This window comes from Lepidochelys kempii, chromosome 10, assembly GCF_965140265.1.
Source record: "Lepidochelys kempii isolate rLepKem1 chromosome 10, rLepKem1.hap2, whole genome shotgun sequence".
Lineage (NCBI taxonomy): Eukaryota > Metazoa > Chordata > Testudines > Cheloniidae > Lepidochelys > Lepidochelys kempii.
Window position 1 is genome coordinate 60,341,260 of NC_133265.1, and position 26,267 is coordinate 60,367,526.

Sequence of the window (26,267 nt, forward strand, 5' to 3'; positions counted from 1 at the left end):
GCTAGCCTGACAGCCCGGCGGCAGCGGGCGCCGAGCCAGGCACATGCTTGCGATATGCAGGGGGCTCGCTCAGCTGCGCGCTCCCAGGCCCCTCGAGCAGACCCCCGGCCGCTCTGCCCACAGCAGCCGCCCCTGAGCCGCCGCTGAGCGGAGCCCGCCCTGCGCCTCGCCCGCCTGAGGCAGCCCCGGCGCCCTCCCGCTCCCAAACTTTGCAAAGTCTGGCAGCTCCCCGGGGCCGGCCCGGCTTACGGCGGCCGAGGCAGCCGAAGCAGCAGGCGGAGGAGGAGGCGGGGTGCGGGCCAGCCGCCGCCGCCGCCGCCGCCGCATCAAAGCGCCTCGATTCCTGCTGCCGTGGGAGCCATGCGCCGCCGTCTGTAATGTCAGCGGAACAGGAGAAGGATCCCATCGCGCTGAAGAGATCCCGAGGTACAGCGGGCCGGGGGGGAGGGAGCCGGGCAGGCACCCTGGGGACAGCCGGGGGGTCCCGGGCCTAACTCCGCCGAGGAGACATGGCATCCTCCCGCTCGCCGTCTGAGCCAAAGCGTCCCCCCTGCCGCCGCCCTCTGCCTGCCGCGGGGAGCTGGAGGCAGCGCCTGCATTCCGGGCGTCTGGCGGGGCTGCCCCTGCCGCACTTCTGAGCAGGGAGCTGCTCCAGCAGCGGGACGCGGGGCTCCCGCTCGCCCCAGCTCCTATTACACCCCATGGGGGTGTCATTTATGTGGATGTGTACTTGGTGTGTCCGGCTGACGCATCGCTGTTGCGATCTGTTGTATGCATTGCCGTGGCTCCAGCTGCCTTTGGAAGTAGCGTTGCTCAAGTGCATTTCTTTGAATGCCGTATTAAGTCTACAGTGAGGCCTCGATTCCGCGAACTGATCTGCATGGGTGGACCCCTGCAGCCGCGAGGATTCAGTTGTAGGATTGGGGATTTAAAGTACAAAAGTTAATATTGAAGGATCCAGGAGCATTGTTAACTTGTCCAACCATGTTACACACAGGCAGTATTTCTACTCGTTTTCTTGGTGTGTAATATATTAGTATACATTGTTCAATAGGTATAGTACATGTGCCCATAGTAACGCTCCTGCACAGAGAGTCAATTGCATTTCCAAACTTTGAGTTTTCACTTTCTGACCCTTAATACTAAACTAATATTTGGTGTTTTTTTTTTAATTTGTTGGAAAAGAGAAGAAAAAAATTACCTTCTGTTAATAATGGCAGTATTGGTATGGTCCCGGTGAGGTTTTGAAGCTCGTGCCTCATTGAAATGTATTGGGAAAGTACAGTTCCATCCCATCCCTGCTGCTGCTGTTTGGCTGGAGACCATTTTCTGCAAGGCTGGCTTAACAGGGCAGCAGCACATCTCTTTACATAGTGATAGCTGTATCTTTAGAAAGGCAAAAGAGACATTTGTTTTGGAATGAAATAATGGAATGTACAGAGTGTCTGTGAAAGGATCGAAAATTGTGGTGAAATTATAAAGTCAGGGATTCATTGTTCCTTTTCCCTTCACCCCTGGAATTTTTCTAATGTTCTTTATGTTAGCCTTTTGGGGGGGGTGGGAGGGGAGAGGACAAGGATTTTGCTGTGTGTATTTATTCAGATATTTACAATTCACTTCTTTCAATTGTTCTAGCAACACCTGTAGAGGAGCACTACTTGTACCTAGCAGGTTAGGCAGAGAAAGTATGTCACAGAAAGACTGGAATTTATTAAGTTAATTTAAATAATAGGTTCTGATCCTGCAAACACTTAAGTACACGTATAGCTTTATACTTGTGAGTAGCCAATTGATTTGAATAGGATACTGATGAAGGGCATAAAGTTACATAGGTGCATAAACCATTGCACGATTAGGGCCACAACACATGCCCATTGAACTAGTGCCCCGTGACGCCCATCTAGGGGCCGTGCTCCTCTTGACCCGCTGCTTACAAACGGGGAGAATTGGTAGGGGAAGTAGAAGTGGGTGGCAACCTAGGCAGCAGTGACCACTAGACTGGCCCGCTCCCCACACCAAAAAGCAGGTCCAAGCCTTTATTGGGATGGCAGGATACTACCGAAGATTTGTGCCCCACTTTAGCGCCATTGCCACCCCCATCACGGAGCTATGCAAGAAGGGGAAGCCAGACAAGGTGGTCTGGACCGAGCAGTGCCAGGTGGCTTTCCGGGCGCTGAAGAAGGCTTCCCAGTTCTGGCAAACCCAGACTTTGACAAGCCCTTTGTGGTGTTCACCGACGCCTCAGACACGGGACTGGGGGCGGTGTTAATGCAGGAGGATGAAAAGGGGGAGAGACACCCCATCGTGTACCTGAGCAAGAAGTTGCTACCCCGGGAGCAACACTACGCGGCCATCGAGAAGGAGTGCCTGGCCATGGTGTGGGCCCTCAAGAAACTAGAACCCTATCTCTTCGGGTGGCACTTCACCGTCTACACCGACCACTCTCCCCTGACCTGGCTGCACCAGATGAAAGGAGCCAACGCCAAACTCCTGAGATGGAGCCTGCTCCTGCAGGATTATGACATGGACGTGGTCCATGTGAAGGGAAGTGCCAACCTGATAGCGGATGCGCTGTCCCGGAGAGGGGGCCCCGAACTTCCCCAGGTCACTGGTCAGCGTGACCCCGCTCAGTTCAGTCTCAAAGGGGGGAGAGATGTGACGATGTGACTCAGCAGGGAGGGGGGAGTGTTGACCTGGGAATGTGCCCTGGGGATGGGAGACCTGAGAACCTGTCACCTGAGCCAGGAGGGGGAGGGGGAGGTGACACCTCTGCCCAGGAATGTGAACAGGGGCTGCAGCAGGGAACCTGCTGGGTGAGTTTAGTTTCAGTTTGGGGCTGGGTGGAGGAACACAGGGAACCCCAGGGCTGGGGTCTAAGCTCCCTGCTCCCCCAGAAGGACGTGATTGAGGGGTCCTGGTTGTACCCACAAGCTCTGTTTTTGGACTGTGTTCCTGTTGTCCAATAAACCTTCTGTTTTACTGGCTGGCTGAGAGTCTCAGTGGATCCCAGGAAGAGGGGTGCAGGGCCTGGACTCCCCCACACTCCGTGACAACTGAGATGGTTAAGTTCAGGATCCTGACAAAAGGAAGAAAGGAGAGTAGCAAAATACGGACCCTGGACTTCAGAAAAGCAGACTTTGACTCCTTTGGGGAACTGATGGGCAGGATCCCTTGGAAAGCTAATATGAGGGGGCAAGGAGTCCAGGAGAGCTGGTTGTATTTTAAAGAAGCCTTATTGAGGGCGCAGGAATAAACCATCCTGAAGTGCAGAAAGAATAGCAAATATGGCAGGCGACCAGCTTGGCTTAACAGTGAAATCTTCTTGTAAGCTTTCTTTTGGAGTTTAAGCTCACGAATTGGAAATTTGGACAGATGACTAGGGAGGAGTAGAAAAATATTGCTCAAGCATGCAGGGGTGTAAACAGGAAGACCAAGGTACAATTGGAGTTGCAGCTAGCAAGGGATGTGAAGGGTAACAAGAAGAGTTTCCACAGGTATGTTAGCAATAAGAAGAAGGTCAGGGAAAGTGTGGGACCCTTACTGAATGGCAGAGGCAACATAGTGACAGATTATGTGGAAAAAGCTGAAGTACTCAATGCTTTTTTTGCCTCGGTCTTCACAGACAAGGTCAGCTCCCAGACTGCTGCACTGGGCAACACAGTATGGGGAGGAGGTGAGCAGCCCTCAGTGGTGAAAGAACAGGTTAAGGATTATGTAGAAAAGCTGGACATGCACAAGTCCATGGGTCCAGATCTAATGCATCCAACGGTGATGAGGGAGCTGGCTGATGTGATTGCAGAGCCACTGGCCATTATCTTTCAAAATTCATGGCGATTGGGGGAGGTCCCGGACGATTGGAAAAAGGCAAATACAGTACCCATATTTTAAAAAGGGAAGAAAGAGAACCCGGGGAACTACAGACCGGTCAGCCTCACTTCAGTCCCCAGCAAAATCATGGAGCAGGTCCTCTGAAGCACTTGGAGGAGAGAAAGGTGATCAGGAACAGTCAACATGGATTCACCAAGGGCAAGTCATGCCTGATCAACCTGATTACCTTCTATGATGAGATAACTGGCTCTGTGGATATGGGGAAAGCAATGGACATGATATATCTTGACTTTAGCAAAGCTGTTGATATAGCCTTCCACAGTATTCTTACCAGCAAGTTAAAAAAGTATGGATTGGGTGAATGGACTATAAGGTGAATAGAAAGCTGGCTAGATTGTCAGGCTCAACGGTAGTGATCAATGGCTCGATGTCTAATTGGCAGCCGGTATCAAGCAGAGTGCCCAGGGCTCAGTCCTGGGGCCGGTTTTGTTCAACATCTTCATTAATGATCTGGATGAGGGGATTAATTGTACCCTCAGCAAGTTCGCAGATGACATTAAGCTTGGGGGAGAGGTAGATATGCTAGAGGGTAGGGATAGGGTCCGGAGTGACCTAGACAAATTGGAAGATTGGGCCAAAAGAAATCTGGTGAGGTTCAACAAGGACTAGTGAGAATCCCATGCACAGCTACAGGCTGGCTAAGCAGCAGTTTTGCAGAAAAGGAATTGGGGATTACAGTGGACGAGAAGCTGGATTTGACTCAGCAGTGTGCCCTCATTGCCAAGAAGGCCAACGGCATATTGGGCTGTATTAATAGGAGCATTGCCAGCAGATCGAGGGAAGTGATTATTCCCCTCTACTGGGCACTGGTGAGGCCACACCTGGAGTATTGCGTACCGTTTTGGTCTCCCTCCCCCGCTACTGAAGGGATGTGGACAAATTGGAGAGAGTCCAACAGAGGGCAATGAAAATGGTTAGGGGGCTGGGGCACGTGACTTACGAGGAGAGGCTGAGGGAACTGGGCTTATTTAGTCTGCAGAAGAGAAGAGTCAGGGGGGATTTGATAGCAGCCTTCAACTACCTGAAGGGGGGTTCCAAAGAGGATGGAGCTAGGCTGTTCTTAGTGGTGGTAGATGACAGAACAAGAAGCAATGGTCTCAAGTTGCAGTGAGGGAGGTCTAGGTTGGATATTAGGAAACACTGTTTCACTAGGAGGGTGGTGAAGCACTGGAATGGGTTACTGAGGGAGGTGGTGGAATCTCCATCCTTGTAGATTTTTAAGGCCTGGCTTGACAAAGCCTTGGCTGGAATGATTTAGTTGGTGTTGGTCCTACTTTGAGCAGGGGATTGGACTAGATGACCTCCTGAGGTCCCTAATGTTCTATGATCTATAGTCTCTTGGTTGTTTATTTCTTAAAACAAAAAACCCAAAATCCCTACTTAGCTAAAGGACTACTTACTCATCAAGGGTTATGGCCGCAGTCCTGCAAAGGCTTACATGTGCTTTACTTCACATACTGTAAAATACCGGACTGTGCTTACTGTGTAAAGTTGCATAAAAGTCTTTGCAGAATCAGGGTCTGTTTATTTACATATAAAGTTTTAAGCGTCACCTGTCTTGAGTGTGTGTGTAAAATAAAGTGCGCAGATTTAGTCCCCCACTCTCCCGACATTCAAAAATGGGTAAACTACATTTTTTTTCAAAAATTTGAAAGGGGAATAATAGCTTTCATATGTGACAAGCATAGAGAGTCGAAGCCAAAATGCTTTGGGTTTTTTTGTTTGTTTTTTATAGAAAGCCAAGAGTGTCTGAGAACAGGGAGTTATGCTGAAACCATTTTGCAACCTTAACTCTAGTATATTGCAAAATACCAAAATGTTCAGTGTATCGTTTACTGAAAAGACTGTGGATACAAGAAGTGACTTTCAGGAAAGTTTATTTTGGCTGCTTGATAATGACCCTTGTTCACTTTTCTTGGAGGTATGTGAGGACTAACATTAATTTTCCTTTTAAATTCTTATAAAACCCAAAAGGAAAAATACATAAATTCATAGGTCTAACTTACATTATTGGCCTCACATAGAGAAAGCTGAGATCACAAAAGCTTAGTACTTCATCAAACAGTCTTGAAAATCAATAAGCATCCAAGTAGCTTTACTCATGTGAGTAGTCCCATTGACTCCTATGGGACTACTCACATAAGTAGGGTTACTCATGTACTTAAGTGTTTGCAGGATCAGATCCTTGAGTACTAGTTTATACTTAACAAACCTTACAGAGATTTAGGCTGTATTTTGAACTGCTACAGGAAGGTGAGCATTTGCTGGTGGTCCTTATAGAATTGTCTGGTCACACACTTAACACTCTCCTTATTTTTAGCTGCTGAATTTCATTAAAAGAATCTAAAATACATTAAACACTTTCCAGATAATATTTTTCCATATCAGCAATTGCTCTTGTTGACACGTGGAAGCTATGTGAACATGAATGGGAGAGAAAATTGTTTGTGTAATTGTGAATGAAAGAGAAGGTGCCAATGAGACAATCTCTCTGTTAAACTGCGGTACGTCTATAAGAATGTTTGAGAACACCTGGGTGATGAAAAACAGAGGGAAAAATTTGAGGAGATAGTTTATAGTTTACCAAGCTAGGACATTTTGGCAGGAATTTTGAGAGTATTTGTAATGATCCCTTCCTCCTGCAGAACTTATATTGGAATATTTAATATTTACAATCTATGGGCTGCTATACTTTACATAGCACCATAAGGGGAGACACGGTTTTACATTATAAACTGTAAGAATCGGACTTCTCCCAAATCCCAAAGAGTTATTCTCGCAACAAATTTTGTGGTGATCTGCTGTGGTATATTAACTCTTGAACATGATAAAAAATTTCCCCTTGCCTGATATTTAATAGGATTTGAATTTACCAGTTTTCTTCCAGTCACAATGATTTGGGGCGGTCACTTTTCTTCCTTGTGTTTGGTGAAATATTTTAGGGATTATAATTTTTTTATAATATATAAATATTTATAAATATATATACACACACAGACGATATGAAATATGAGGGGGAATTTTAACTTTGACAGCCAGAGCCAAGAGGAAGTTATTAAAGCAGGGACAGAACAGGGTTCCTCCATGAGGTGGGAAGTAGTTTCCCTGAAAGCCTTGTTCTGAAGCAGTATGAGTCATCTGAGTGGAAATTGTCCCAATGGCTTTTTCTGCCCTCCTAGTGAGGGGACTAAGACGAAATCCCTGCTGACTAGCAAAATACTGACTTTGAGGCTAAGGAATCCATCAAAAATATTTGAAATATCTGAGGATAATTTAACTGGTATACTGGCCTGATTTTCCTCCGTGTGGGAGAAGCTTTGTGATACTGTGTGTGCAAAGCAGCCGTGGTTCAGCTGCCTGCTGGAGGATTCTGAGTGACGGAGAGTTGTTGTAATGGTTCCTATGCTGTATCCCTTACTGGCATAGGGGACGTGTGGGAAGAAAGGAACGTGAGTGACGGAGAGTTGTTGTAATGGTTCCTATGCTGTATCCCTTACTGGCATAGGGGACGTGTGGGAAGAAAGGAACGTGAACTAGCATCCATATGCCCCAGTAAAACACAGTTAACTTCAGACTTCTCTAATTTATGCTAGGGACCTGAACTGGCATCAGAACAATCCAGGACTGAGGATGGGTGAGGTGCAAAGGGTCTTGACTTGGACCAAGCCCTCCTTAGCTGGGCTCAAGGGTCAGAATCATTGTTGCTATGGGTCAGATTTTCAAATACTTTTAGATGCTTACAGATACTGATGGGCACCTAATGGGACTTTCAAAAGCACCTAAACAGAAGACAATGGGAATTCGGCACCTAGCCTGCTTAGCAGCCCAAGATGCCTCTCTGTAGATGCCTAAATACCTTTTAAAATTTGACCCTATGTAACCAGATGAGAGTGTTGCAATAATAACAAATTCTCAGTGGCAACATATTCTCATGTGCAGCAAAACATTTGTATCTTGGTAGAGTTTAGCTAGTTTTTTAATGTGAATTTTAAACATAGGGACACATCACACTTTTCTAAAAAATATCAAATGATAGTACCAATCTGAGGTCATTTTACATGCATTCCACTGTATGTAGCAGGAAAGAATAATTGTTTATCAAAGTAAAGATGTAGACAGAACATGGGCAAAAAAGAATGAACTTGTATACAGTCTGTTCATATTGATGGTTCTACCAGGTTAAAAATTGTCACCTTAACATCGTCTTTCCGTGACTTTCTAAACACTCAGGCTTTGGCTCAAGGTTACTCTTCATTCCCAAAACAAATTAACAATTTCTTCTACTAATGTAATGGGACATTTATCACTAAAATCTTCTCTATCCATCTCTAGAAGTGGTGGGTAACCTGCAGCCTGTCACAGTAATCTGCAAGCGGGCTGCAAGACGGTGTTTACATTGACCATCTGCAGCTCCCAGTGGCCGCGGTTAGCTGTTCCCAGCCAATGGGAGCTGGGGAAGCAGTGTGGGCTGCAGGGACGTGCTGGCTGTTGCTTCACACAGCTCCCGTGGGCCAGGAATGGCGAACCGGTGCTGCAGGCAGCCATGCCTGCGGACGGCCAATGTAAACACTGTCTTGTGGCCTGCCAGTGGATTACCCTGGCAGGCTGTGTGTGGCCCATGGGCCACATGTTGCCCACCACTGAGCTATAGCTTTACAAGGGATTAAAAAATTAAAATTCATAATTTGTACTACAGGATCATGTAGAACTTCAGGCGTCTGTCACATTCTGGTGAAAGGTGTAGCTGAACTTCACGTGATTTCACATTGGATTTTCTTTCTCTTAGTTAAAATGAAAAAAGTGGATCAAGAAGATAAGCATCCTTCATATTGCAGGAAACTGTATTTGTACCAAAATAGCTTTTGTTAACTGCTACATAAGGATATATGGCCTCTGCAAAGGAATCCCCCAGTGCTGGCTCATTGATTATAGTGAGATTTTTCCTGCAGTGACCTTTTGCATGATCAAGACTTAATTTATGGGAGTTTGGAAATGGCAAGCTGAGAGTCTTGTCTCAGCTGTATGCCAGGTTTTCAGGGATTTTCATTAATAGAATGCCGGATTTTCATTCATAGACTTGTTTCTGCTTGCTCTTTCCTTAACTACATACTGTAACTGCCCACTGTGCATGGGGAGTCCCAGGCTGATGAACACCACATCTGTGTAAATTAAGTGGGAGATGAATCTTAGATAATTCCTTTTTGGTGAGCGAAGTCTTAAGCACCAAGGGCTTGATCCAGAACCCAATTATATTAATGGAGGTCTTTCCACTGACTTTAATGGGCTTTGAATCAGGCCTTAATGTTCTAATGGAGATGGACTCCAGTAGGTGTGTTACCTCCATTGTATAAACTTTGTATTCATTTGTTCATTGTATAAACTTCGTAGTTTTAAGCTAGAATTAGTGATACTTTGATGTTTGACACAGAAAGGCACACATTAATATAAAATCTATATTGAAACAAATGCAGAATTATATTGATTGAAATTTTGTAGGTGGTGACAGTGGATTGGATGGGTTAGGAGGACCAGGATTACAACTTGGAAGCCCAGATAAGAAAAAGCGCAAGTCAAATACACAGGTAAATTGCTTCTGATGTTCCTCAATTTTTTGAATAAATAACACACTCAGATGTTGCTTACTAATATGACTATCTCTTTCATCTAGGAATATCAGTCCTTTATCACAGGCACAGATTAGTAGCTTTCAGTATTTTATAATTAAGTGTTTAGGTAAAATCTTAGATCCCTCTCCATCCCCCTACTGGTTACTAGTAACGCCTGATGAAGTTCTTTTAATCCCTGGAGATTGTTTGTATCCTGCAACGAGAGAATATAAAGTCTTTGGTAAAGATGCACAGAATGAACAGGCTGTTCATTCAGTCGTGTGGACATGGTTCTGAGGAACAGAATTTAATTCCCAGCCTTCAGTTGTTTGGTGTGACTCTCCAGGGTATGAGTGGTAGCTGTGGGCTGCTGCTTTCTCCATATATGAAGGTTTGTGGACTAATGGGTCCATACAGTTCATGAACCCATTGGCCACACCTTCAGTACACCCTTATAATGCTTTCCAATGCAGGGAGCCATGAGGAACACTTGGTACATTGAATTTATACCATTTGGCTCTTCTGTCCACTGGAAATATATGGTTTCCATTTCCTGAAATGGGGCTTTCAGAGAGTGTGTGGGAAGACATAGGATTTGGGTGCTAATGCAAAACACAGATATTGATGGTCACCTGTAAAGTAGAATTGTCCTCTCCTGTGTCCACTCAGCACTCTGTCTCAGAATATCTGCTATTAGTTACTTTGTGGCAAATAATGAGAATAATCTTATTCAGGTAGGGCCAGTTACCACCTTGTGATATGCATGCCCAATTCCCATTGACTTGGGTGTCTATTGCTTTTTCTTGTTCAAGTAGTGGTGAAACCCGCTGTTGTAGGCATATACAATTAATGTCAGGCTTTTGGATGTCTTAGTTCTCTCTAATAATGAAGCTTTCCTTTCGCAGCAGAATGACGATAAATATAATGGTGTTGCAGATCAAGTTCCTCCTCTTTTGTTACCTCCAATAAGGTTTGCAGAGCAACAGAAATCTGGAGAATCATTTCCCCAGCCGAGGCTACTAAATATTTGGGGCCAAATTCTTGCCTTCTGTGCATGAGGGAGCTATGTGGGGGTGAGCAGGCCAGAACTCTCCCCACAAACTGGACCAGAATGACAGTCAGTTGTGCAGTTACTCTCTACAGTCATTTATGCAGCCTCTGTGTCCACTAAACCCCACATGCGCCCAGCCAAGCCCCACAAAGTGCTGTAGTAGAGCAGATCCCTCTGGTTCGCAGAAGATGGAGAGTCCCGCTGGGCAGACTGTCTCCTGCCTGTACACCTTGCAGCATGGATACAGTAGTATTGCTATCTTTTAAGTCTTGCATAGCCTCATCAAAAGTGGGATGGGTCAGGGGAAAGATTTGCCCTTTAATTTAGTGAATTTAGCCTGAGAGGAAACAAAGGAAAATCTATTTTAAACAGTATTTAAACATGAGTTTTTATGTTTTTAATTATATGATTTTGTGGGAATCCTGCTTTTCTTAAATAAAAGAAGGAAACAAAACCACACAGTGAGCATTTTTGGCAGCATGTTGTACAGCTGAACGGTTTTTAAAAATAGTAAAATTAATCTAAATCGCTTTAACGGCATCATGAGTTTTATGAAATAGCTCTTAAGACAAACTCACTCTTATTTTATCAAATATTTTCTATGTACTCCAACCACAGAACTCAGTTCGTTTCAGTCAGGGTTCTGTGTGGGAGACAATGCAGGATCAGACTCCTAATAATATAAAGACCAACTGTGGCATTAGACTGGTATACCTGCAAAGGGATCCACTCTTCCAGGGGCTGCTGTATCACAAAAATCACCACCACAACTGGTGCCCATATTGGCAGCCTTGCAAGAGAGGCCCAGGGAGGAATGAGCCTGGAGCCTGAACTATTCTCTCTCTCCCTTTCTGATGAGACTTAAGGCTCACTGGCAGAGTAGTTTGGGGAAGCTTACACTGACTGTTGCTGCCCATGTGGCACCTAACTGAATAAACAGAAGACTTTGGTTCACTCATGCTGCCAATCCAGCTTTTTTATGGTTGAAAGCCCATGTGTTCTTGTAGGGAGGTTTATACGAATGCTAATTTAAATATTATATTCTAAATATTTTCAGGGATCTTCCTTTCCTCCTCCATCTGAATATGCTCCACCGCCGAATCCAAGTTCAGACCACCTTGTAGCAGCTAACCCATTTGATGATAACTATAATACTGTCTCCTATAAACCCTTACCTTCAGGAAGTCCTTATTTCAGCAATCCTGGTTACCCTGGTTTTGGAGGTTATAACACTTTCAGAATGCCACCTCACATGCTGCCCAGAATGTCCTCGCCATATGGTGGTTCTTACACCCTCAGAAACCAGCCACACCCACTTCCTCAGAACCCTGTGGGAATGGGTTTTAATCGACCTCATGCTTTCAACTTTGGTCCACAGGATAACACAGGTTTTGGAAATCAGCCATCTTATAACAGTGGTCAAATGAGTCAAAATATCAATATGCCCAGTCAGTACTTCAGACCAAATCCTGGTGAGAACTTTGGTCACATTCCTCCACAAAATACTAGTCAAATACCACACCCTGACATGACATCTAACTTTGGACCTGCAAGCAATCCAAATTTTAATTCCCAGTTAGATTCAAATCATTCTTTTGTTCCACCACCCAACACCTACAATCAGACAAAACCATCAGCACAAAAGCAAGACTTCAGTCAAGGTGCAGGCAAAACTCCCAGCCAGAACACTGCTACACATCAGCATCACCACAGAACAGATGACATCATGAACCAAGGTAGTGCTGACTTAAAAAATGTTAATCGAAACAGTGTAGTAAATCAAGAGAGCAACCATTCTCATAATGCAGATAACACTAACAGTAGCCATGCTAATGGGACACAGAGCAAGTCCCGTCAGCCTAGGGTTACAGCTGAAGGATGCAACTCTGAAAAGAGCAGCAAAACATCTCTCCACCCCAGTCGTCATGGTCATTCATCCTCTGAGCCAGTCTATCCATGTGGAATTTGTACACATGAAGTTAATGATGACCAGGATGCCATCTTGTGTGAAGCTTCTTGTCAAAAGTGGTTTCATCGGATTTGCACGGGCATGACTGAGTCAGCTTATGGCCTCCTCACTGCAGAAGCATCAGCAGTATGGGGCTGTGATACTTGCATGGCTGAAAAGGATGTCCAGTTGATGCGTACTAGGGAGACTGCAGGGCCACCCGCATTGAATGCTGATGGATGACAACATCTACTGATGCAGTATTGAAATACATACTACAGAGGTGTAGCTCATGATGGTGTACTTCATTTTCTATAGACAATCAAGGTTGGTTTTGTTTTGTTTTGTTTTTGCTTTTGGTCTAACTATCTTCACTCATGAAATTCCATCTGTTTCTGTGTTCTTTGTTTTATGCCTGTTTATGTGAGTATTTAAACTTTGATCAGAAACACAGACAACGTTTGAAGATCCAAAATATGACTGGTATTTGTTTGATCACAAGCAAGTTTTGCATTAAAAAATGAACTACTGGAATTATTGAATTATTGCTGTCAGAACATCTGCCTTGATGAATACAGGCTGCCAGATAGTGCTGAGCCTTGATGGTACTTGATGGTATTGGAAACATTCATTATTGTTATGTTTTATGAATGTCCATTACTGTTTTGCTCATATACAATGTTATCTGTTCTGTGGGTAGGAGAAAAGGTGGAGAAGGTGACATGGAGAAAGAGGAGTACTAATGAATTTTATTTTAGGATGAGTACTAAGGATTTAAATTTTTTTTCTTATTCTGCATCTGAAACAATGAAGCAATGTTGCATTTGATTGTTTTAGTATTTGTGATGTTTACACTTCAGATTACAGTGCCTCCTGACTTCTCAGCAAATATTTAATAGCTGAGAACTCTAGTGAAGCCTTGCGTTACTAAAATATTTACAAAATATATCCTAGCATTACATTTAAAATAACATCAAGGTTGCAAAGTCAAGCTCTCAAAAGTTAGGGAATGCCAGAATTTGGCCCTTTCTGTGCATACACAGTAGGAAATAGTCTTTAATTTGACATGATTGCATGCTTCCTCCGAGGTGCCAGAGCACCAGCTGGTAGAGCATTGACAGCACAAGAGAGACCATCTCCCTGCTCTCATATTTACTGAGCTTGTGTGAACTGTGATTTTTTTCAGTGTCTTGTAATTTGGCCAACTTGGGTGAATTTTTATACGGCTTGGAAAAATTGTGATCTACCTGCCAAACCTCAAGTCCCTGTCCAAAGTATGGAAGTGATAGAGCTTCTCAATTTAAATAATTCTAAGATATATTGTAACATGGGCAACACAGCATATTTTTCCTAAACTTGTTCTTGGACACAGCTAAACTGTTTAATTTTCCAGACACCCGGCATGAAAGTTCAACCCGAACAGTTAAAATTTGGCGAAGTTATAAGCAACTGAAAATGAGGTTTTATAATGAAAGGTGTTGGGCAGCCTTAATAATAGGTAGCACTACTAGATCTGTCTATTATATTTACCCTTATGCTAATAAGTTATAATAATAAATCATTAAAACCAAACCACACTTGTCAAACATGACAGATGCTAATCATCTTGCTTAATGCACTACTTGAAGGCGCTCAGATACTGTGGTGGTAAGGATGGTGTAAGAACCTAAATAGAATAAAACATAAAGGTCATTTTGTGATATATCATCATTCTTTTAATTAATTTTGATTGTTTATTAATTCAATAGTTTACAAGGTTCCCCCACTGAGTGTGAATTAGTGAGGTTCTACTGTAACTGTGCTTCCAAACATTACTTGGAGATGTGCTTTCCTTTTGGTATATGTGTGTAGCTCCCCAGTAATGTTATAGGTTATGTATGAGCGTAAAGGGCTACGTACGGCTTGCTTACATTATTAAAGGACCTTCTGCAGTATCTGGAGAATGATGACCAGAGGTGGTTGTACTTTCTCACACCTTTTACATTGCCTCACTGAGAATCTCCTAGAGGTGTAAAGGAGAATTTGGGACTGTTTTTTCAACATTACTAGTTCAATTCAAAGGCTAACCTTTAGTGTTCCTATTTTTCTTACTGATTTGATGACTTACATTAGTAATCTCTGCTAAAGTAATGTCTTCAGGAATTTTACCTGTGACTTACTACTTTAATTCTAATTTGCTTGTAGTATTGAGGTAGAAATTAAAACCAAAACCTTTTTCAGATAGCATAGGTTCCTGTGGGCCAGATTCTGATCTGTGTTGCACCAGTGGAAATTGTGAAGCTTGTGATGTTACCCCAGATTTACACTGATATAACTGAAATCAGAATTCTGCTCAGCACCTAAGAAATCCACCAGAGGCTTAGGGACCATGCTTTCTTTGCTAGTTTGTGATGATGTGAGTTCTTCTAGATTCCTAATACAAATAAAAGATTCCGGTGTTTGTCCTTAGAAGTCCACTGGACATTTTACAATCTGGTGCAGGAGTCAGATACTGTGTTTAAAATGATCACAGAATTTCCTGCACCTCCCCTCCCTACTAATTCCAGTATTTCAGAGTAGCCATATGCTTTCTACATTTGTTAGCAAAACATTGCCATATGAATGTAACCAAATGTACTAATTGGTTAGCATTTGGGGTGGGCATGGAGTGAAAACCTGTGAGTTTCCACCCAAATGTTTAGTCCTACAAATAAAAGGCATTAGCAAATGCCATCAAAGTACCAAAATTAAATAGCTATCATAGCATTGATATTGATGTAGTCTCAGTATTTCTGCTCTCTATTTACAGAGAGCAGATTCATTTGTTTCGGAGTGTGTTAGCTAATAGTATTTCAAGTATGTATGAGAAAAAGAACAATCATGTTTATTAGTAGGGTAGTAGTAATGTCACCTGCTTAAAATTAGAACCATGTTAGTTATGGGATTAGGAGGGTTGGTTAGTATACCTGATTTTTGTAATACTCTACATGAAACAATTTGTATTGAGCTGTTATGTAATTCTTTCAGTATTAGTGTTTTAGGTTGTACTGGTGCTTCACACCAAAATATTGTAAGGATTTTGTAAATCTGCAAACCTGGAGATTTATGGAGGAAGTGGATCAATTCCATCTTCTTTATAAAATGGCTCAGAATGCTGCTTCATAGAATGACTTCTCAGTGTGTGGCTGCCCAAGTTTTTTAATTTTTCATCCCAAATGAAATAAATGATTGGAAACTTAATTAAATAGTCGATTACACTGACAAACTTATTTTGCCTTAGACCAGCGGTTCTCAAACTGTGGGTCGGGACCCCGAAGTGGGTCGCAATCCTGTTTTAATGGGGTTGCCAGGGCTGCTGTTAGACTTGCAGGGGTCCGGGGCTGAAGCCAAAGCCTGAGCCCCACCACCTGTGGCCGAAGCCCGAGCCCCATGGCCAGGGGTTGAAGCTGAAACCTGAGGGCTTCAGGCCTGGGTGGTGGGGCTTAGGTTACCGGCCCCCTGCCTGGGGCTGCAGCCCTTGAGCTTCAGCTTTCCCCCCCCCCGGGTGATGGAGGTCAAGCAGGTTCAGGCTTTGGTCCCCCCTCCTGGGGTTGTGTAGTAATTTTTGTTGTTGAAAGGGGGTCGCGTGCAGTGAAGTTTGAGAACCTCTGCCTTAGACCATTTTAAATGCGCAAATATTTTATGTACCGGTTTAATATTCTGATATTGTGTTGTAATTAGTGGTAGGATAAGAGGCACTGCCATCTATTGATTAGAGAGATGTGGGTGTCAAAAATCCTATCTTTTGTTCCTGGCTCTTTTTCTGATTATCTTTGTAACCTTAGACAAATCAGTTAACTACCAGTGCCTCAATTTACTTATCTGTATGATAGGATTAATACTGACTTCACAGGGTGCTGAGAGGCTTAATATTTGAAATCTTTAGATGAGAGACACTATAGAAGTGCCAAGTATTATAACATATTTAGTGATTGCTCTATTAAAAACAAAAGTATAATTTTCACGGCTGCTCAAAGAAGATACTTTGCTATCTGTATAAATTTCTGCTTATGCCCCAATCCTGCAAACACTCTTACACATGTACTTAATTGTAAGGAGGTGAATAGTCCTAATGAAGTAAGTGAAATGATGTGCATGAAGTTAAGAAAAATTCAGAGTGCTTGCAGGATTGGGACCTTCATTTGGACTTCATAATTAGATATTCTTAAATGTATTTCTTGGTTTGAGATGTTTACAAAATCAGTGGTGTTGAAATTTAGCACCTTTTTACATTTTCTTTATTCCAACATAATAGAAATTAATAATAACTTCTGCATAAAATAACTGTACTTCTCATTTATATCTAATATTGCCTGCCTAAAAGTATCTGTGACATTTTATAAAAAGGTCATGCTTCTTATGTTGTATGTGACTTCAATGACTGTTTCATATTAAAACTAGTCTTTCCTTATGTACTGCTTACATATACCTGTTTTGGGATATCAGTTCAGTACTTTTATACAATCTTGAATGTGTTCCACATTGGTGACATGTATTTTTGCAACAACTTCTTTGTTTTGATTATAAATTAAAGCATGTCTGAAGTAATACATGCATTAGTTCTGTGGTGTGTGGCAAAGTTAATGTACGTAATTCAAATTGGAAAAAAAGTGTCCAGACTTTGTCCAACATTAACCCTATTGCAAGGGATTAAATTACTATGTAATACAAATTATTTCATATCATGATGTGTTTTAAACTACTCTATGAAGTATGTGAAACATTACACTTTATGGATTGGTAGCTGGCCTGGTATCCTTGCATAGAATGAGATATGGTAGATGGCAGCAATTAATGATAACTAATACAGTGAGTACTTTTCACAACACATAGAATTTATGTACAATGTGCCTGATTTTTAAATTTGTTGCTATAAGTGTTTTTGGTTAGTAAGAGTTTCACAGTATATCGCTAACAAATGAGTGCACATTTGATGGCATATAACAAGTGTGACAATCCCATTACATCATTTTCTATGTGGTTTAAAAGTAATTTCATTGATTTATTTCTCTTTTGGACATAGATATGAAAATGCAGGCTATTGTAGACATCAATGTATTTTGAATTTATTCTTGTAATGGTCAAGGTCCATTTTTTGTTTGAGGATTTGCTATATTAGAATACTTTCTTCTTTTAAATCAGAGTGAATTAAGTGTACTGAAAAGCAGAACTCTAAAACAAGGCAATATAACTACCATGCATTACATTTGGCGTATGAGTGTTCTCTCGTTTGCATTGAACTAGTATACTTTCTCAGAGGCTCATGTTTTTATATAAAAATAAATGTTCGATTTCAGGCTCTAAGAGCTTTTAGGTTGGAGCCGATAAAGTGCTGAGTGTCATCATTTCTTAACTTAATTAGAAATTTAAGGGAGCTCAGCACCTCTCTGTCCTTAGCATAGAGGTATTAATGTGGGCCTGTATTCTGGCTGGTCCAGATGTACAACCCTGCACAGCCACCTGCAGAAATGACTCATCCCAAGAGCATAAGAAATACCTTTTTTTCACATGTCTGAGTGTGGCCTATGTTGTAGATTTCTCTTACTCTCTTGTATTGACCCATGCTGTAAGTCTTTGAATGATTATGGATTCAGCTCCATGTTCTCATCCTTCAAAGGAGTGTTCCATGCACTCTGATTCATGAATTGCTGTGTCAAAGATAACTGTGAGGGAAAAATGTTTCACAGGGAGAAAGATAATGCTGTGACTTAAATTCCACAGGGAGAATTTTTACATTCTATTTGCATTTTTTGTCACAAACTCGATTATTTTGGTTCAGGAGAAATATAATTTAAGCATTACTCATTGTGCTGTATTATATTTTATGAAGAATGAAAGGAAAACCTTGACAATGCCAATGTATGTCTTTTATATTCCCAACCATTCACCTTCTTTGGTACACCTAGGTGTCAAAGATCGTTTAAAAATCTGAACAACTGTGTAATATACAGAGGGCAATTATATTTCTCATCTCTTTTATATTTATTCTTTTCTTTTTCTTTTATCTTCCTTGATGTTGGAATCTTCTGTTCTAAAATGAAAAATATAGTTGTGGATTTTTAAAATTGTACATACAATCCTCCTAACTACTTGCACGTATAGAGTTCGGAGTGGATATTGCATTTCATTATGGCCTTTTGATATTTAGTCCCTTATGCGCATTTTTCCCGAGTGTAATGTTGAGTTAATGTAAGGAAGTTACAGATCTATTGACATTCAGACAGTACATAATATGAGCTGATAAATATTGTTGACATTTCATTCTTAAAACAAAAAATGTTATAATTCTGTCTAGTAGTGGGTATATCATGTTTATTAGATTATAGGTCCAGCATTAGTAGCAAATGTATATGGCAGCTTTTCTCACATGCTACATGTAACATTGTTGCATTTCTGGTGTTCAGCTTCAGTTTCTTTCAAAATAAAGCTAATTTTTGAGGGGGAAATGCCTGTTGATTTAATACAGAGAATGCAGCTTGCACAATTTTTAATTTGCATTGCAGTTATATTGTGAAGATTAATTTGGCTAAGACCCAAACTTGGGCAGGGAACAATGTAAAATTTCACTGTTCTGAGAAGGAACTCTGGCACAGTAGCTTCTGGGCTGTTCAGCTAATGTGGCAACCTTTAGAGAGTGCAGCATGTCCTCTGCAGTCAGCAACCTCCCTATCCTTGCCCCTTTGGGAGAGGTTACTCTCTTGTAGGGGCACGAGCCCAAAGCAGTCCTGGAGCAGAGGCTGGAAGGCTTCTTGCAACCTGGGCCCTATTGCCTGCTTGCATCGGGTCAGATGTTTGTGGAGTTCTTTAAACATGTGACGTGCTAACCGTTATTTAATTTATAGCTCTTTCACCCTGCTTGGTCACTGTATTATATAAAGCACTTAAAACGTAGTAAGTCTATGATTTAATAATGTTTAAAAGCCCAGTGCTATGGACCCATGTTTAAAGCCAAGGGGTTGGATTCTACTCAAGAAAGCATTACTTAGAATAGAAAGCTTCTCTGGAAAAAAGTTTCAATGAGAAAGGCATAGGTGGATATCTGAAAGGAGCAGGAAGAAGGAGACATCCTATGAAATTCAAAGAGAGCAAATTTAAAATCAGTATTTTTTCCCCACACAGTTAACTTGTGGCACTCGTTGCCATAAGATGTTGTTGAGGCTGAGAAATTAAAAATTTTCAGAACATTTTCAGAAATTTTCAGTTATATTAATAACTAGAAGATCCAGAGTTGTTGTTTTAAAAATAATTTACTATAAGAATTTTGGAAAGGATATAAACCCTCCTACTTAAGGGCACAAACCAACCGGTCACTGTTGAGGATTAGGAATAAACTTTCCGTCTGGATACTCTATACCCTGACTGTATACATCAGTTTCTTATTTTTGTCTGAAGCAGCTGGCACATGCCGTTATTAGAAACAGAATACTGAACTAGATGGACCACTAGTCTGGTCCGGTATGGCAAGTCTTGTAAGGTTTCACTTCCTATGAGTCGTCATAGCAACAGCTCCATCATCTGCAGAATTAAGCCAGAGAGGTGGAATGCCTGAAAGGAAGGCAGTGTCAATGCACATGTACCAGTATGTGGTTCATGAAGGAGGTCTGAAACGTAGCCCACTTCCTCTCTCTCTGTTAAAGGGTCTACAAACAAGCAGACCTAGCTTAATTTAAAAAAATCAATATTACTTACTTCGTTACTAGTATAAGTAATGCTGTTTAGTTTTTGCTTAAATTAAGAGTCCCAGCTCACAAGTAAACAGATCAGAATTTGTTAGGTATTTTTTCTTAAGTTACACAGGGAGCTGATTGGTATAAGCAAAGAAGTAGATGTAACTATAATTCTAATTTGTCCTTCTAGAAACTATGCTCTATAATTACAGCATGTTCTTTTTAGGTGAAGAATAAATAATGAGCAGTTTGTCTGTAGTACTTTCATTTTGACTGCATAATTTAATTTTTTTAAACCAGAAGTACATCTTAGCAACCTAAGCAGAAGACCAGGGTTTAGGATAGATTTAGGACTCATTTCCTCCATGAATGAACCCTCCAAGCTCATGGAAGAAGTGGTGTATGCACCTTGAGTGAACACAGCTTGGCTCTGGATAGGTATGTTTTATTTTTATTTATTTAAATGTAATAATCAAGACTCCTGGTTCCTAGCATCTGACGAGTAGTACAACAAAAATCCCAGAAACATTAAAATAATCATTTAAACAGGAACTCTGCCAGCTAGCTACCTTAATTTAAAAATACAATCTTTCCACCTTTTCCTTATCAGCTGATTTATTTATCTTATACCTATCTCTGTAGCATCTGAAGACCTCAGATTAATGATTTTTTCTCACTAAACTCCTGTGTGGTTGGGAAATATTTTCATTGTCTTTTTAAAGATGGGGAACTGAGGCACAGAAATATTCAAGGTCCAATCCTGCTCCCACTGAAGTCGGTGGCAAAACTTCCATTTCGTTACTGCAGGTTCATGCCCAAGTCACATGTTAAAGGTTATATGGGGCAAAGTTTTCAAGTGCCTAAATCCCATTTTTCAAAAGTGACTTTGGAGAGTAAGTCCTATTGACTTTCAATGAAGATTTTCCCCTGGACATTTCATTCATGGAACCAGAAATTTAACTTTGATCTCAGTCCCAGTCCCCTGCCTTTTCCATGTAAGCAACTGCTGATGTTGCCACAGGTGAATGAGAGAAAGGATCCACAGAAAAATCTCTATTAATATGTAGTTCATGATCTGAAGAAGTTTTAGAATCCCTGCAATTCCTGATTATATGTGGATAAAATCAATAACAATACTTAACTCTCATACACCACTTATTCTTTGAACAATCCTTTGAAAATATAAATTACATGACTATCAGAAAACAAAATCTGATATCCTTCACAAACAGTAAATTAACTTTTTTGTTCTTTTTCAGAGAGAGGGAGGGAGTGTGTGTGTGTATGTATGTATGTAAGGTTGAACTCAATTTCTCTAGGTCACACTAGAACAGGTAAGTCAAGGAAGACTTCTTGGTTCTTTTGGATTTTTGCAACTAACTGCAGTGATCTGTATGCTTCTGAGCAACTAAAAACCTACTTGAATTGTAGAAAATCTGTATTGTGTGAGATTGACCCTAATGTGTTTGGCCTGACTTTCAAGGGATGTAGATCAGAAGCAGGATATATTTAATTGTTCCCCTATATTAGGCTTAACTTCGGCAGATAGATCTATTATTGTTTGTCTGATGGACTAGGTCAAACAGCAATCCACAAATTATCTCCTAAGTTTATGAAAGAGAGTGACTCCAAATAGTCAAACTATTTAAGCTAATACCTGGAATGATAAGTACAGCCAAATTACTTTTTACATGACATCTGGAATTTCCAGTGTATCACTATTCAATTTATCAGCAGCCTTCAATAGTTTTTTTTCCAGAATTTCTAAAACTACTAGCAGTCTATTATGGAAACATACTTTGGATAACAAGAGCTGCATTCCTTTCTCTGCTGCTTTAAGTGTGAGTGATGAAAAGCAGAACTGTGTGCCTGACCTTAGATCTTGGTGAGTAAATGAACCAATATTTGCAGTAGGGTTTTATTTGTCAGTTAACCTTTGCTGTAGCATTATGGAAAGACCTAAAAATAGTACTTAAACTTGCATTTATTTTCCCCACAGTAACACTTTGAGCTCCATGGAAGGTAAATTTTCATTATTTAACACAAACTGTTTACAGAACATAATAGGGCTCCTGCCCAAACTTTTTTTTATAATCTAAGAGCTAAGGCTTTTATCTTGCAATTTCTTGTACAGTAGAAACACCGGAGTTATGAGCTGACCAGTCAACCATACACCTCATTTGAAATTGGAAGTATGCAATCAGGCAGCAGCAGAGACAAAAGCAAATACAGTACAGTACTGTGTTAAACTACTTAAACATATAAAGGGAAAGTTTAAATTTTTTTTGACAAAGGAAACTTTCTGTGCTTGTTTCATTTACAGATGGTTAAAAGCAGCATTTTTCTTCTGCATAGTAAAGTTTCAAAGCTGTATGAAGTCATTGTTCAGTTGTAAACTTTTAAAAACCACTTCAGAGTTATGAACAACCTCCATTCCTGAGGTGTTCATAACTCTGAGGTTCTACTGTATGTGGATGCACCAACTCAGAGCTCAAATGCAGTTAACAGGACTCTGCTCAGGCAAAATCAGTTGCAGGATGAGGGTCTTCTAAGGCCTCAGTCTTGCAACTGGCTCTTTACAGGCACGAGGATCCACCTCCATGGAGCCCATTGCAGGATTCACAAAGTTAATGCGAGCACGATTCACTTAATTTAAGTCCTGATTCTGGAAACAGCTTCTCATACACGTGATCGGTTTTGAAAAGCTACAGCGATCACTCAGTTGCACCCAAAAGAAGTTTGCCTCATGTTAAAATGTTTAAAAATCCTGGAAAATCCACAATTTTAAACTAGTACACCATAATTATTTACACGAGTTCATTCCCTAGCTACAAACTACACAAAACTAAAAAAACACAACGTAATAGTGGCCCTGATTCTCTAAATTTTGTGCAGGGTTGGAGGGCAGGAATCTAAAACGGTACATGGCAGGTTTAACTGGTTTATTCTTGGACTCCCCGTGGCAGCTGGTGGGCTTTGCGCAGCTGAAAATAGCCAGAGCATCTGGCCCTCTGCTTTCCGCAGTTCCTCTAGCTGAGGCGAGATGGGACTTTAAGGGGCTCTGTCACCTGCCATATGACGTTGGTTGGTCTGAACTTTTTTAAATACTGTGGGCCCAAATGCCACCTCCAGCCAGTCACTGCTGGAGGTAGGGTGACCAGACAGCAAGTGTGGAAAAATCGGGATGGGGGGATAGGAGACTATATAAGACAAAGTCCCAACAAAATCGGGACATCTGGTGACCCTCGCAGAAGGCTGAAGGGCCGGGCCCTCTGTCATCTGCTCCTTTCAGAGCGTGGGAGAGAAGCTCCGTCCCCTGGCTTGGGGGGTGTGTGTGGGTGTGTGTGTGGGGGGGGGTCTCGTACAGCATCGGGCGAGAGGCCTGCTGGGGACAGCCTGACACAGCGTACAGGAGGCTTGCGGACAGGTGCGGTCCCAAGGGCCGCGTCTGCCAGCGGCCAGGCCGGCCTGCGCGGGGAGGGGCCCCAACCCGGAGCCGGTGCTGGAGGGGGCCCGAGGCCTGGGAGACTGAAGAGTTTCTGCCCCCGAGCCCTTCACAGGTGGTGCCCGACCAGGCCTTCCCCTGGCGGCTGTAAGAGCGTTCCGGTGAGGCGGGGATGATGCGTCTGGCCACGCCGGTCATCACGCCCTAGCTGCCCGCCCACGGGCCTCATTGCCAAGGGCTCGCCTGGGCAGCCGGCGACACCTTGCAGACTACAAATCCCGGCGTGCAACGTTCCCCCAGGGGCGGGGATAGCCCAAAGTCCCAGCATGCAGCGGTGCCCTGGCTGGGCAGAAGTCCTCCTGCCTGTATCCCCGCTGCTCGCTTCCCGTATTACGTAACAGCGGGGCACCACTCAGGCCTGGTTCCAAACCCGGAAGTGCTAGGGGGAGGGCAGCGGAAAGTCTGAACCCTCCCCTAGTAACCGCTGCAGGGCGCCTTTAGCAGCGGCGGCCATGCCGGTCTGGGTGCGCGATTACAGCTGGCGGCAGACGGACACTGCTGTTTTCCTCTCCCTGCCGATGCGGGGTGTCCGGGTCACCCAGGCAAACATCTTCTGTACTGACCAATATCTGAAGGTGGGGCGGCTTCTGCTCTTCTCCCCCGCTCCCAGCCTGAGCAGAGCCTTGCACTGTCTTCCTTTCGCCTTCCCCACTCGCCTCTCCGCGGGAGTCCCTAGCCGCCGACGACTTCTCCGTAGGTCGGTCTGGGCAAGGAGGCAGCGCCCCTTCCGCTTCCCATCCCCTCCACCAGCTGGGAACCCGTCCTCCCGTGTCCCTTCCACTCTCATCTGTCTGTCTGACTCTCCCTTTTGCCGCTTGGACTATGGCAGCAATAGCAAAGTGAACGCGAGCAACGATTCCGGATCGCTGCTGGGCACCAAGCCTGCCAGAAGTCAGGGTTTTGTCACTGATGCTCTTCAACCTGTGCCACCAGCCGAGCAACCCTTTAAGAGAGTTGAAAGGGATTTGCAGGGAAAGGTTGACTACAATTCGTTAAAGCAGGAAGGAGAGGCCTTCAGATTTACTGCTTAAAGGTGGTAGATGTCTCTCAGGCACAGTGTTTTGTTGTTCTTCAGGACAGACACATGGTTCTGCGACCACCGTGTGTGTATGTGGATGCTAGTTGGCAGATACAGAAATTAACCTTTGGGAGCTATGTTGATTTATGTTACAAATATGCACAGGTGAAAGTAAACTGGTATGCCCCGGTACGGTGTACCAGTAAGAGCCGGTGCGCCGTACTGGGACCGGCTTTCCTAGATGGCAATTTAAAGCCCTGGGGTAGTGGCGGTGGGGCTGCGGTGGGGATTTAAAGGGCCCCGGAGCTCCAGCCGCCACTACCGCCCCGGCCTTTAAATCTCTGCCGGAGCCCTGCTGCCGAAGCCCTGAGGTAGCGGCGGCGGGGCTCAAGAGTGGATTTAAAGGGCTGGGGCGGTAACGCAGCTGGAGCCTTGGGGCCCTTTAAATCCCTGACAGAGCCCAGCCGCAGCTACCCCAGGGCTCGGGCAGCAGGGCTCAGGCGGGGATTTAAAGGGCTCGGGGCTCTGTCAGCCGTTACCACAGCGGAGCCCCAGACCCTTTAAAGCTCTACCTGAGCCCAGAGCCCTGGGGTAGTGGTGGCAGCCGGGAGCCCCCGGGGCTCCTCAGTGATTTAAAGGGCCCCGAGCTCCGCTGCGGTAGCAGCAGCTGGAGCCCTGGGCTCTTTAAATCACCCCCGAACCCTGGAGTTCCCAGCCACCCCTGCAGCTGGTAGCTCGGGGATGATTTAAAGGGCCCTGGGCTCCCAGCTGCCACTACTACAGCTGGAGCCTGGCCCTTTAAATCTTGATTTAAAGGGCCCCGGGGATTTAAGGTCCTGCCTCTTTCGGTTAAGGCCACGCCCCCTGCTCAGGTCTCTGGCCTATGGGTAAGTCCTCTAACTTACTTTCACCCCTGCAAATATGGCATATTATGTACATAAATGAATGAATTAGACAAGGGAAAAGTGATAGAGAGTTGTTTGTTTTGTTTTGTATTCCCCAAACAAACTACAATTTAGTGGGGAGTAAACCATTTAAAAACTAAATATTGATTCGTAATATAACAGTATTCTTGTTAAACTGACCTATGATAGGTGACTGGGGAAATATTCTTTAGCCACCACTGCTGCTTTATCACACTTTAACTACATGAAGCAATTTTCTGTGGTTATACTTTATCTCCTACTTTCTCTTTATATTATTGATTTAAAATCAGATATAGGGTAGACTCAGGATTTTAAGCCAAACTCCATCCGTCAATGATTTGTAATCCATTGGTCAAATTTCCCACTCATTTACAGCTCCGCAACCCTGTGGCTTGCACAAGAAAAAACGAGGGCAGATTCTGGCACCTTTGAAGAGATTTTCAATCACTGGGTGTTAGGCACTTAACTCCTACTGGAAGCCTTTTAATGGAAGTTGGGCATCAAGCTGTCTTTTATGCCTTTGAAAAGTTTCCTTTACTGTAACAAGAAGAAAAAATACAACATTGTAATCAATGCAATAATTATTGGGAAATTGTGCATACACTTTTAGTTTGTATTAAACTAAATCTTTTTCTTAAAA

The 26,267-nt window shown here is 43.0% G+C and overlaps 2 protein-coding genes across 4 annotated transcripts in view; both read left to right on the plus strand.

The window, feature by feature from the left end:
- The window catches only part of PYGO1 (pygopus family PHD finger 1), a 26,889-nt gene continuing 622 nt past the window's right edge, over positions 1-26,267 (plus strand). The window contains exons 1-4 of one of the 3 annotated variants that reach the window (XR_012153992.1): positions 1-426; positions 9,385-9,470; positions 11,603-12,820; positions 20,479-20,616. Coding sequence is in view for 1 of the 3 variants with exons in the window: in XM_073303796.1 (XP_073159897.1) it covers positions 378-426; positions 9,385-9,470; positions 11,603-12,736 (1,269 nt within the window). In the remaining 2 variants the exon portion in view is untranslated. Of the gene's footprint in view, positions 427-9,384; positions 9,471-11,602; positions 12,823-20,478; positions 20,617-26,267 lie in introns of those variants that run through there. The other 2 variants (XM_073303796.1, XR_012153991.1) reach the window with 2 other exon arrangements.
- The window catches only part of DNAAF4 (dynein axonemal assembly factor 4), a 13,834-nt gene continuing 11,647 nt past the window's right edge, over positions 24,081-26,267 (plus strand). Inside the window, exon 1 of the mRNA XM_073303795.1 lies at positions 24,081-24,258. Within this exon, the coding sequence (XP_073159896.1) occupies positions 24,136-24,258 (123 nt within the window). The 5' untranslated portion in view covers positions 24,081-24,135. The remainder of the gene's footprint in view (positions 24,259-26,267) is intronic.